This window comes from Podarcis erhardii (assembly GCF_964252035.2).
Source record: "Podarcis erhardii genome assembly, chromosome: 15".
Lineage (NCBI taxonomy): Eukaryota > Metazoa > Chordata > Lepidosauria > Squamata > Lacertidae > Podarcis > Podarcis erhardii.
In genome coordinates, this window is record NC_138505.1 from 2122094 (window position 1) to 2134412 (window position 12319).

Below are 12319 nucleotides of genomic sequence, written 5' to 3' on the forward strand. Positions count from 1 at the left end.
AAAAAGTCTGGAATGGATTGATCCATTTTGCATTTCTTTCTATGGGAACGCGCACCCTGGTTTTGAAACGCTTTGGTTTTGGAACGGACCTCCAGAGCGGATTAAGTTTGAGAACCAAGGTCCCACTGTAGAATGATTAAAGACCTTCTAAGCTAGGAGCTATCCACCACATGGTGGCAAATTCCTATGTTCTTTTAATTTAAAGTTCTCTCTCTGCACCTTAATGGGGTTTCCCCCCCTAATATCCTCCATCAACTCTTTCCCAACCCACAAAACCCATCTGCCATTAAGTGGGGAAGGCCCACAGCTCGGTGGTAAAGGATCTGTCTTGCATGCAGAAGGTCCCGGGGTCAACCCTTCTCATGTCCTGGAAGGGCCAGAAAAGACCACCTGCCTGAAACCCTAAAGCGCTGCGACAGACAATGCAGAGGTGGTGATATAATAGCACAATGCAAAGTCACAGGAAAATATATCACCAAGGACCACAATAAGCAGTATAGATAAGCAGACAAATATAGACATAGTCTTTTTCTTTACAATCTCTCGTGTATTTCATAGAAGGAACATCAACTTGTGAGTCGAGACCTGGACGCTGTTCCAGTAAACTCAGCATTTATTCCCACAAAGGGGCTTAAAAATCAAGTCTAAGCAGTAAACAAGCAATAGCTTAGAAAACTGGGCAAATCTGTCCCTGTATTAATATTTCCCAAGGGAAGAACAGAAAGAGGCTCTTCAGCCTTCCTAACAAATAGCAAGAGCCTTGAACGCCTTGGCTCCCAAACAAATTGGCTCCCAAACAAGTGAAACCCAGAAGGGAGTGTTCCAGTTTTTGAACGATTTTCAGAAGCTGAACATCCGGCGTGGCTTCCGCGGCTTCCGATTGGCTGCAGGACGCTCCTGCAGCCAATCAGAAACCACACATGTTCGAGAACCGAGGTACGACTGTATTTCAAATCTACCCTGAGAATTACTTGAGTGGATAACACCCTAAATCATTAAGAAATATATTAATATAATTCCATTGGTTGGGTTAAATATACAGTGGTACCTTGGGTTACATACGCTTCAGGTTACAGACTCCGCTAACCCAGAAATAGTGCTTCAGGTTAAGAACTTTGCTTCAGGATGAGAACAGAAATTGTGCTCTGGTGGCGCGGTGGCAGCAGGAAGCCCCATTAGCTAAAGTGGTGCTTCAGGTTAAGAATGGTTTCAGGTTAAGTACGGACCTCCGGGACAAATTAAGTACTTAACCTGAGGTACCACTGTATTATATGATGGAGGGCAAGCATGAACGAGAGAGAGAGAGAGAGAGAGAGAGAGAGAGAGAGAGAGAGAGAGAACTATTGACATTCTGTCACACACTTATGTGACCAAGAAGCAAAACTCAGGCTATGTAGATGAGAGAAGAGATGCAATTTTTAATGCCTGAAGACACCAAGGTCAGGGAGAAAACTCATTCCATCACCACTCATCCCCAAGATCATTTTGCAGCATCCAGTACTTACACCATACTCACCCTATTGACTTATTTATCTTATATATTTTCCAGGGTTTATATACCAATCCATTGTCATAAAAACTCGATTTACAAAAACTCATCCCGGTGACAGAACTTTTTGCCACTACCAATACAAGCTCATTTGCCTGAAGCTTGGGGCTATCGCAGAGGAAGGAACCTCTGTCTAAGGCATCCGTGTGGATAAGGAAGCAGACCCATCTGATCATCGCTCTCATTGCAACTCCAGACAGACATTACAAAGTCAAATGGAGCAGAAATATCATTTGGACGGCTCCACACCCACATCCAACAGTCTGCCTGGCGCAGAAGAGCATTTAAGAGTAGAGGAAAGATCACGCTTACCCTGCTCAGTGGAGATGAGAGGAGGAGAGGAGAGGAGAGCAGGACACACAGACCAGAACAGAGGAGCAAGGTGAAGGGGCAGAGAATTTATGCAGTTTCCTGCAACGGTCTTGTGGCCACGAGGCAGAGATGATTGCATGTGCAAATGGGATTCCTCTCAGCCTTACACAGACATTTTTACCTGCTGCTGTAGACCCAGTGACTCGCCAAGAGAGAATGTGGAGCCCAACTTGTGTTATCGTTAATTATCATGTCAGGGCTAATTGGCAGGTGCTGCGGAGGTCACACCCTGCAGCTGTTTAGCAGAAGGAAGAGGCAGGAGATCAAAGGCTTCCAGTCAATGGGACTCCATAAACAGCCCAGACAAACATTGGCAGTTAATTTACTTATTTATCTATCAGAATTGATTGCTTTCTGTAAGTCCTACTTAGAACAGACCTATTGACACCGCCGGCCTTAAATTAGGGATGCCAATGGGTTTGACTGGGGTCAAACCTGAGTAGGACTTAACTGGAAAATATAACCCTAGAGGTGGTCACCAACTTGGATGGCTTTAAAAAGAGGATAAGATAAATGCATGAAGGATGGGGTGATTCATGGCTACTAAACCTGATAGCTAAGTTTTGCCTCTGCTGTCGGAGGCAGTAAGCTTCTAAATGATGGGAAGCCCAGATGCTGAAAGCTTCTGTTGCACCCAAGTCATTCTTGTGGGCTTCCCATCTGCACCTGGTTGGCCACTGTGAAAACAGGATGCTGGACTCGATGGGCCTGATCCAGCAGGACTGTTGTTATTGTAGACCTATTGAAACCAATAGACCTTTGCTTACCATGTTGATTAATTCCAGTGTGTCTACTTTGAGTAGATACAACCACTATGATGTGGTTGCAAGGGTCAGTGGGCAAATTTGGGGGGCGGTGGGCATATTTTGAATATTGAGAAACTGCCCCGACCACCAGTGACAAAATAGCTCCCATGGGAGTGTGGTTGCCCGAAAGACTGCCTTATCCTTTATAAACCCAGTCTTCTTCTTCTTTGGCGGTCACTCATAGCCAAGTCTTCCATAAACACGGTTTTAACAATGAGTCCGTAAGTGACTGTGGAGGCCTATTCTGGATCCCCACGTCCTTCCACAGTGGGGACATTGGTTTCCGGGCAGGAGTTGATCACTGTGTGGATTTGCCAAGCATGCCTTCCTCTTAGCACATTTCTCCCTTGGGTCCTGAGTTCGAGTGACTTCGAAGCCCATGACACCTTTGGTAAAGGCTGTTCTCCTACTGGAGCGCTCACAGGACAGTGTTTCCCAGTTGTCAGTGTTTATATTACATTTTTAAAAATTTGCCTTGAGAGAGTCTTTGAACCTCTTTTGTTGACCACTAGCATTACACTTTCCATTATTAAGTTCGGAATAGAGTAGTTGCTTTGGAAGATGATCATCAGACATCCGCACAACATGACCAGTCCGATGAAGTTGATGTTGATACACCCAGTAGATCACTGCTGTCTGCCAGAGAGTATATCCTGAAGTTTCCAAAGATTTCAGAAGCCCACTAAGCAACAACAAAAGCAGGGCTTTTAGTGTGACTGCCCCTGTTCTATGGAACAGCGTCCCTGTCAAGAGATAGCAGGCACTGACTATCTGTGTTTTCTGGAAATGATTAAAGATATTTTCTGTTCTGACAAGCTTTCCCAGATGGATTAACAGAACTTAAAAGAAAGAGCAATGTCTCTCGTGCTATTTCCCGTGACCTTTCCCAGGACATTCTAGTGGGCACCTTGACTCCCATAGCTGACACATTGTCGACCCCTGGTTTATTGTGTTGCTTTTTTTATATATATAAAAAATGTAGTTTTATTTGATAGATACTTTTGAATGGTTTGTATCCTGAAAGGCAGGATATTTGGTATTCTCACATCAGGGTAAATTTACAAGAAACATGTGCAAGCAAAAAGAGGGCATTCTTCTTCTTCTTCTTCCTTTTCTCCTCCTCCTCCTCCTCTTTCTTCTTCTTCTTCTTCTTCTTCTTCTTCTTTGAATTTATATACCGCCCTATACCCAGAAGTCTCAGGGTGGTTCATAGAATAAAATCAAAATATAAAACCACAAAATACACAATCAAAATAAACACAATAACCCCCATGTGCAAAAAAACAAACAAAACAACCCACATTTTAAAAGGGCATAGAATATCAATCAAATCAAGTAAAGGAACATTTTTGCCTGGCACCTAAAGGTGTATAATGAAGGCGCCAGGCAGACTTCCCTGGGGAGTTCCCTACGTATAACACATTGCAGTAATCTAACCTTGAGGTTACCAGAGCATAGGCAACAGTAGTTAGGCTGCTATCTTGTGCCACCTTGAAGAGACATTATTCCGTATGCTAAACTGGGGTTACAACTTGAGTTTCGTGCCCTGGCAATTATGCGGGGACATCAATTTGTTGTGCTGCTGTGTGCCAACCATTTTTCGCACATATCACATTCAGATGAGGATGTGAAGCAATTTTTCAAGAAGGGGAATGAAACCATGCTTGGCTAGCCACCATCATTCCTTTGCTTCCCTGGAAAATTCTAGTCCACTGAGATCGTTTTGTGAAGTCTGTCGGGTTGATCAATGGCAGACTATGCCAAACCAATCCAGTAGCTGCCCTGTGTGCCTCAAAGAGCAAGAAGTTTCAGAACTGTTATTTTGGTTGTAAGTCGCTATAATGATAATAATAATAACAACCTAGAGCTTATTCACAATTTGAGGGTAGAGGGACTGTATTCCTTCTTGAGTGAGGGATGGCAAAGACATCTGGATAATCCGACAGTTAAACGGCATTGAAGTAAGTTGTAATGGTTCTAGGGGTTGCTTGTGCGTAAGTTGTCGCCACACCTGGCTGGGTTGCCTGAGTGAACCCTTTCTGTCCGGACAGCCACACATCCGTGGCTGTCTCAATCACTGGCAGAATCCGTCAGTGGGCGTTCCTTGAACTTCTTCCAGCAAAGAAGTTCTTTGACGCCTAGTCTCCTCCTTCTCTCCCTGCATGGAAGTCTTCTGCACAGGGAGGGTGTGGGCAGCGGAGGACCTGTGCTCTCCCCGCTGGTCTCCGGCGAGGAGTCATGGAGCCACCTCGCCGATTCCCCCATCTGCCCCCCTTCTCCACTGGTGCTACGCTGATTTCCTTCCCCAGCAGATGGGCTGCCTCTCTCCCTCCTGGGACCCTCTCCGGCATCCCTCTGGAGCCTTCCCTCCGCCTCTGGCTCCGACGGCAGTTCCCTAACATAAGTCATTGAGGAATGTGTTCACTCTGGGCTTCTCCACATCTATATAGCATGGTTAGCCAACATGGTGATCTCCAGAAGTTAACGTAACATAAGAAAAGAGCTTGCTGGATCCAGTCCAATGACGCATCTAGTCTAGCATCCTGGCCAAGCAGATACTCCAATGGGAAACTCTTGTGGTAAGAATTTTAAGGTCTTTGGTGTATAATAGATGTTCATAAATGTAGCAACCAAGCACGTACATAGATCAGCTCAGGAAGATCGACCTGAAACCATTTTTGATTCCCAAACTGACCAAATGTTTTCTCTGCAAGGAGGGAGGGGGTCAGGGAGCCTTCCCATTGTCTCAGGAATTGAGTAATCAGCATTTTAATGGGTGACAGGAAAGGCAATCAGGAAAGGCAATCAGATAACCTGGCAGACAGGGGGAAAAAACATTCAAATTTCTGTTGTAGACCACCTTTTCTGTGATGTAGGTATGATGTTTGTGGGGTGGTGGTCTTGGGTTACACTCCTTCTGTGATGTATGTATGATGTATGGAGGGGTGGTCTGGAGCTCCAAGGCAGGTAATTTAAAATGTCTATATAAGGGCAGGCACACCTTGGTTTCTGGGTTCCTCCTCCCTCCTGCATGTGGTGAGGGGAGCACCCTGTTGCAACAGATCAATAAAGATCAGGCTTACTAGCTGCTTTGCTTCTCAATATTCTCTGGTTGGCCTCTGTTATTTTCTCCTACCTATAGGAAACCTACATAAGGACTCTGTATGGGCTTTTGGATACCCCATAAGGGAAAAAAGGGCAGATTTTTGTTTACAACACTCTCAAGCAGGACTCAAGCACAAAAGCACTCTGTCCCCTCCTGGTATTCCAGCCCAGACACTGAAGTTCAGCTCCGAGGGCCTTCTGGTGGTTCCCTCACTACAAGACATGAAGCTACAGGGGTCCGGCAGAGGGCCTTCTCAGTAGTGGCGCCCTCCCTGTGGAACGCCCTCCCATCAGACATCAAGGAGACAAACAACTATCTGACTTTCAGAGGACATCTGAAGGCAGCCCTCTTTAGGGAAGTTTTTAATGGTTGGTGTTTTATTGTGTTTTTAATATTTTATTAAGAGCCGTCCAGAGTGGCTGCAGCAACCCATTCAAATGGGTGGCTTATTATTATTACAGTCACACCTTGGAAGCTGAACAGAAGCCGTTCCAGAAATCTGTTCGACTTCCAAAACATTTGACTTCCAAGGCATGGCTTCCGATTGGTTGTGGGAGCTTCCTATAGCCAATTGGAAGCCGCAGAAGCCCTGCCGGATGTTTGGCTTCCAAAAGAACTTTGCAAACGGGAACACTCACTTCTGGGTTTGTGGCATTCAGAAACCAAGGTGCTCGACTGCTAAGGCATTCGTCAACCAAGGTACGACTGTATTATTATTATTATTATTATTATTATTATTATTATTAAGCATTACTGCCTCCAACCACGGAGGCAGAGCGTAGTCATTGTGACTGCTAGCCATTGAAAGCCTTATCCTCCATGAATTTGCCTTATTATCTTTTAAAGTTGGTGGCCATCACTGCGAATGAGTTCCATAGCTTAACGTTGTGCTGCATGAAGGAGTACATTCTTCGTTTGACAGCAACTCCCAACATCCCTTACCTTTGACCACGCTGGATGTGGCTGGTAGGAGTTCTAGCTCAACAACATCTGGCAGTCCAGAGGCTGCCCGTTCCTGCATTAACATCTGCCGTGGGGCAGTTGTTGTACACCGGCCTGAAATCTTTTGATAAGGGGAAGTATAGAAATTGAAATAATAATAATAATAATAATAATAATAATAATAATAATAATGTCAGTGGCTGACTGAAATAGGCCAACACTACTATCTCTTAGAGGAGACGCAGGTGGCGCTGTGGGTTAAACCACTGAGCCTAGGGCTTCCCGATCAGAAGGTCAGCGGTTCGAATCCCCATGACGGGGTGAGCTCCCATTGCTCGGTCCCTGCTCCTGCCAACCTAGCAGTTCGAAAGCACACCCAAAAGTGCAAGTAGATAAATAGGTACCAATCCGGCGGGAAGGTAAACGGTGTTTCCGTGTGCTGCTCTGGCTCGCCAGAAGCGGCTTAGTGCTGCTGGCCACATGACCTGGAAGCTGTATGCCGGCTCCCTCGGCTAGTAAAGTGAGATGAGCGCCGCAAGCCCAGAGTCGGTCACCACTGGACCTAATGGTCAGGGGTCCCTTTACCTTTATCTTTACTATCTCTTAGGAAATTCTACCACTCATCTCAAAAAGGAAGTTACAGATAGGTAGCCATGTTGGTCTGCCATAGTCAAAACAAAAAATTCCTTCCAGTAGCACCTTAAAGACCAGCTAAGTTAGTTCTAGGTATGAGCTTTCGTGTGCATGCACACTTCTTCAGATACCAGACTTCCATTTCATGCGGCTCAATGTTGTGCCGTCCATAGTTCCAGTTACAGATAGGTAGCCGTGTTGGTCTGCCATAGTCAAAACAAAAAATTCCTTCCAGTAGCACCTTAAAGACCAACTAAGTTAGTTCTAGGTATGAGCTTTCGTGTGCATGCACACTTCTTCAGATGTGTATCTGAAGAAGTGTGCATGCACACGAAAGCTCATACCTAGAACTAACTTAGTTGGTCTTTAAGGTGCTACTGGAAGGAATTTTTTGTCTCAAAAAGGAATTTATAGTCCAGAACACATGTGGGGAGACCTTTGCTGCCCCCAACGTTTTGGGTCCAACAACGAACACCCCTGACCTTTGTCCATACTGACTGGAGCAGAAGACATCCAACAACATCTGCAGGGCACTACTTAGACCACCACTGCTTTTACATGTGCAGGTGGAGGATAGATCTGAAGAAGAACAGGAAGGAAGTGCTTGGTTGTTGACCCACAACCAACTGGCAGCTTCCTCCCTCCTCTTATTGATGCTATCTGAGTGGTATGGTTGCCATGTCCGTATGGCTTCATCCCAAGATGCTCTGGTTTGGAATGTGAGGGCCACGTGGCTCAGGAGCTGCCATTATCTCATGTCACGGCGTGAGGCGCAAACCAAATCATTAGGTTGCATCAGCCGAGATTACAACACTGGCACACGGAGTACATTGCCAGTTAAGATCTGCAGCTCTTAAACCAGCCTACTGATGAACCTGAGGGACATCTGGAGTTTGAGCCAGGAGCTGTTTCACTTGTGTCTTGCCAGGCAGATGGTGAGAGCTGCAGCTGCTGTGAACACTAGGAACATAGTCACGTAAAAGTTCAGGCCATTTATTCATATTCCCCAATTGCTTTTTCTTTCTCCGACTGAAAATTCATAGGAACATCGGAGGCTGCTTTGGTGAGTCAAACAACTGGTCCATCTAGCTCAGAGCTGTTGACACACCTGGAACACTGTGTCCAGTACTGGGCACCACAATTTAAGAAGGGTATTGACAAGCTGGAACATTTTGCAGAGGAGGGGGACCAAGATGACGAAGGGTCTGGAAATCAAGACTTATGAGGAACGGTTGAGGGAGCTGGGTATGTTTGACTGGAAAAGAGGCAACCAAGAGTAGATATGATAGACATCTTCAAATAGCTAAAGGGTTATCACATAGAGGATGGAGTCAACTTGTTTTCTCCTGCCCTGGAGGCTAGAACCTGAAACAATGGATTCAAGAAAGGAGATTCTGACTAAACATCAGGAAGAACTTTCCGACAGTAAGAGCTGTCTGACAGAGGGAGATTGTGGGCTATCCTTCCCTGGAGGTGTTTAAGCAGAGGTTGGATGGCCATCTTTTATGTATGATTTAGCTGTGATCCCTGCATTTCAGGGGGTTGGACTCAGGTCCCTTCCAATTCTACAGTTCTATGATTCTATGTTTCTATAAGTCTATGATTCTATGAGACTGACTTGCAGCTGCTTTCCAAGGTTTCAGAAGCAGTCCTAACCAGCCCAACCTGGAAAAGCCAGGGAATTTTGGATCTTCTGCATGTAAGGAAGATGCTGTGCCACTGAGTGACAGCTCATCTCTGCAAATGTTTGCTTACACTGTCCCATTGCTAAATAAATTGCTCTATCCTTGATATGCCTGTTGTCTTTGTCCATGGAGTTTTCTTAGCAGGGATACTGGAGTGGCTTGCTGGTTCCTGCTCCAGGTGGATCACGTTTGGTCAAAACTCTCCACTATGACCTGTCCATCTTGGGTGGCCCTGCATGGCATAGCTCATAGCTTCTCTGAGTTATTCAAGCCCCTTCGCCACCACTGTTCAACCATCTCGTCCTCTGTTGTCCCTCAGTCTTTCCCAACATCAGGGTCTTTTCCAGGGAGTCTTCTCTTCTCATGAGGTGGCCAAAGTCTTGGAGCCTCAGCTTCAGGATCTGTCCTTCAGGACCTGAGTGCTCACTGGAAGAACAGATCCTGAAGCTGAGGCTCCAATATTTTGGCCACCTCATGAGAAGATTCCCTGGAAAAGACCCTGATGTTGGGAAAGATGGAGGGCACAAGGAGAAGGGGATGACAGACAACGAGATGGTGGGACAGTGTTCTCGAAGCTACCAGCATGAGTTTGACCAAACTGCAGGAGGCAGTGGAAGTCAGGAGTGCCTGGCGTGCTCTGGTCCAGGGGGTCACAAAGAGTTGGACACGACTAAACAACTAAACAACAACAACTCTTCCCAAGTCCTAGTCCAACACTCTAACTACTACACCACACTGGTTCTCACCGGTTGCTTTTCTGAATGGACCCTTCACTTCTGAATTTTCCACTACTCTTCAGAGCCTGAATATTGTCTCTGGAGCAGCCGAGATTCACCGAACACACCAGCTGCTTGATATGCCACCCTTTCTGAACATAGCCACCTTACACCAAGTCAGACCAATGGTTCATCTAGTTGAGTGCTGCCTACATTGGTTGGGAGTGGCTCTCCAGGATTTCAGACAGAAAGCCTCTCCCAACCCTACCTGGAGATGGGAAGGATAGCACCTGAGACCTTCTGCATATAAAGCAAATGCTCTACCACACAGCCACTCTCCACGTCCAACCAGAAGTCTGCTTCATGTTTGGTCAGCAGTGTTGGCTATTTTTCTGAATCATGCAAAGTGATGCAGCAGTTTCACCCTCAAAGCCCTAGAGATGAAGTAGGCTCCACACACAAGATGTGGACGATGGCTCTTTACTTGCAGGACGGCAACTATTACAAACAGTATTATTTGTGCATATCAAGTCCGATGCAATGCGTTTCTCTCCCTTGAGCCCAAGAGAGGGTTTTCCTGCTTCTTGCTTCCAAAACTTCTTCAAAGCAGTCCATAAATTATAGCTTGTCTGTCTTCACCAACTACTCTGGGCAGCGTGTTAATGGAGTCGCCACACTCAGCAAAACAATGGCAAAAGAGAGCCAGTGTGGTGTAGTGGTTAAGAGCGGTGGACTCGTAATCTGGGGAACCGAGTTCGCGTCTCCGCTCCTCCACATGCAGCTGCTGGGTGACCTTGGGCCAGTGACACTTCTCTGAAGTCTCTCAGCCCCACTCACCTCACAGAGTGTTTGTTGTGGGGGAGGAAGGGAAAGGAGAATGTTAGCCACTTTGAGACTCCTTCGGGTAGTGATAAAGCGGGATAACAAATCCAAACTACTACTATTACTCCTCCTCCTCCTCCTCCTCTTCTTCTTCTTCTTCTTCTTCTTCTTCTTCTTCTTCTTCTTCTTCAAAAGAACAACCAGCCAACCTCTAACTCCCACCCCTCTTACCACTACCTACGACACACACATGCTCACTTTTAAGAGAGCTAGCAAACTGACAATGCAATGATTCAGCCTCTCTGTGACCTTAATTAGAGTCACAAGATTTGCAGCTGTTACATTACATAGGTTCTCTTTTACCCAGTACACTTTATTCTTTGTAAAGTACATTTTCTAACAAATACATTACCAGTACAAATACTAAGAAGCACGTTTCTACCAGCTGGGTAACTGGCAGAAGATTTGTTTCCAGCTCAAGATACCATCTGCAGTAACCCTGCTGAGCATTAGGGACCACAGCAGTGGAGGCAGGGAGGAGGATGGAGTCCTGCAAGTCTTGAGGCTGGAGTTCAGTGGTACGGTGTCTGCACTGCGTACAGAAGGTCAAAGGTTCAATCCGCAGCATCTCCAGGTATTCTCTACACTCAGGGGCACAGCCTCTCAAGGATTCCAGCCAAAAGTTTCTCCCAGCCCTGTTTAGGAATGCCAGGATTTAGCCTGGGACATTCTCCATGGAAAGCGAAGGCTTTACTACTGAGCTTTGGCCCTTCCCCATAGAGGGAACAAACCCTGTGAATTTTGTAGTTTTGTGGCATCTTTTTTGTGGCTGTGTGGAAACTGGCATGTTGGGATTTAGCCAGCAGTCAGAAAATTAAAAGATGCCTGCTTCTTGGGAGAAAAGCAATGACAAACCTAGATAGCATCTTAAAAAGCAGAGACATCACATTGCCGACAAAGGTCCGTATAGTTAAAGCTATGGTTTTCCCAGTAGTGATGTATGGAAGTGAAAGCTGGACCATAAAAAAGGCTGATCGCCAAAGAATGGATGGTTTTGAATTCTGGTGCTGGAGGAGACTCTTGAGAGTCCCACGGACTGCAAGAAGATCAAACCTTTCCATTCTGAAGGAATTCAGCCCTGAGTGCTCACTGGAAGGACAGATCCTGAAGCTGAGGCTCAAATACTTTGGCCACCTCATGAGAAGAGAAGACTCCCTGGAAAAGACCCTGATGTTGGGAAAGATGGAGGGCACAAGGAGAAGGGGACAACATGGTGGGACAGTGTTCTCAAAGCTACCAGCATGAGTTTGACCAAACTGCGGGACGCAGTGGAAGACAGGAGTGCCTGGCGTGCTCTGGTCCAGGGGGTCACGAAGAGTCGGACACGACTAAACAACAACAACAAGAGAAAAGGAGATCAGCCAGTGTAAGCACAGGCTGAGCTTCTGAGCAAACCATGAGAAGCAGAACTGTGAAAACGCCCCTGAGAGGGGAGTGGCAGAAGGTGATGAGATGTCCTTCAAGATCTGAGAACATCAGCTGCCACCGCCCTTTTAATTGAGAAAAAGGGATCAGCAACTTTGGAGTAATTGAAAATTATGATGCAACCATGTAACCTTGGGAATCCAGATATCCCAGTCTGACATCAGCTACCAGGTCTGGACAGAAGGTGGAGCCAAAGAACTTCA

At 46.1% G+C, this 12319-nt stretch overlaps 2 protein-coding genes across 2 annotated transcripts in view; both read right to left on the reverse strand.

The window, feature by feature from the left end:
- LOC309329968 (uncharacterized protein) overlaps window positions 1-2025 on the reverse strand; it is a 79545-nt gene extending 77520 nt beyond the window's left edge. Inside the window, exon 1 of the mRNA XM_081841321.1 lies at window positions 1862-2025. Coding sequence (XP_081697447.1) covers window positions 1862-2000 — 139 coding nt within the window. The 5' untranslated portion in view covers window positions 2001-2025. The remainder of the gene's footprint in view (window positions 1-1861) is intronic.
- Window positions 1-10663, reverse strand: part of LOC309329961 (T-lymphocyte surface antigen Ly-9-like) — a 319160-nt gene extending 308497 nt beyond the window's left edge. Inside the window, exon 1 of the mRNA XM_081841291.1 lies at window positions 10647-10663. The gene's annotated coding sequence lies outside the window, so the exon portion shown is untranslated. The remainder of the gene's footprint in view (window positions 1-10646) is intronic.
- Between the last annotated feature and the right edge of the window lie 1656 nt (window positions 10664-12319).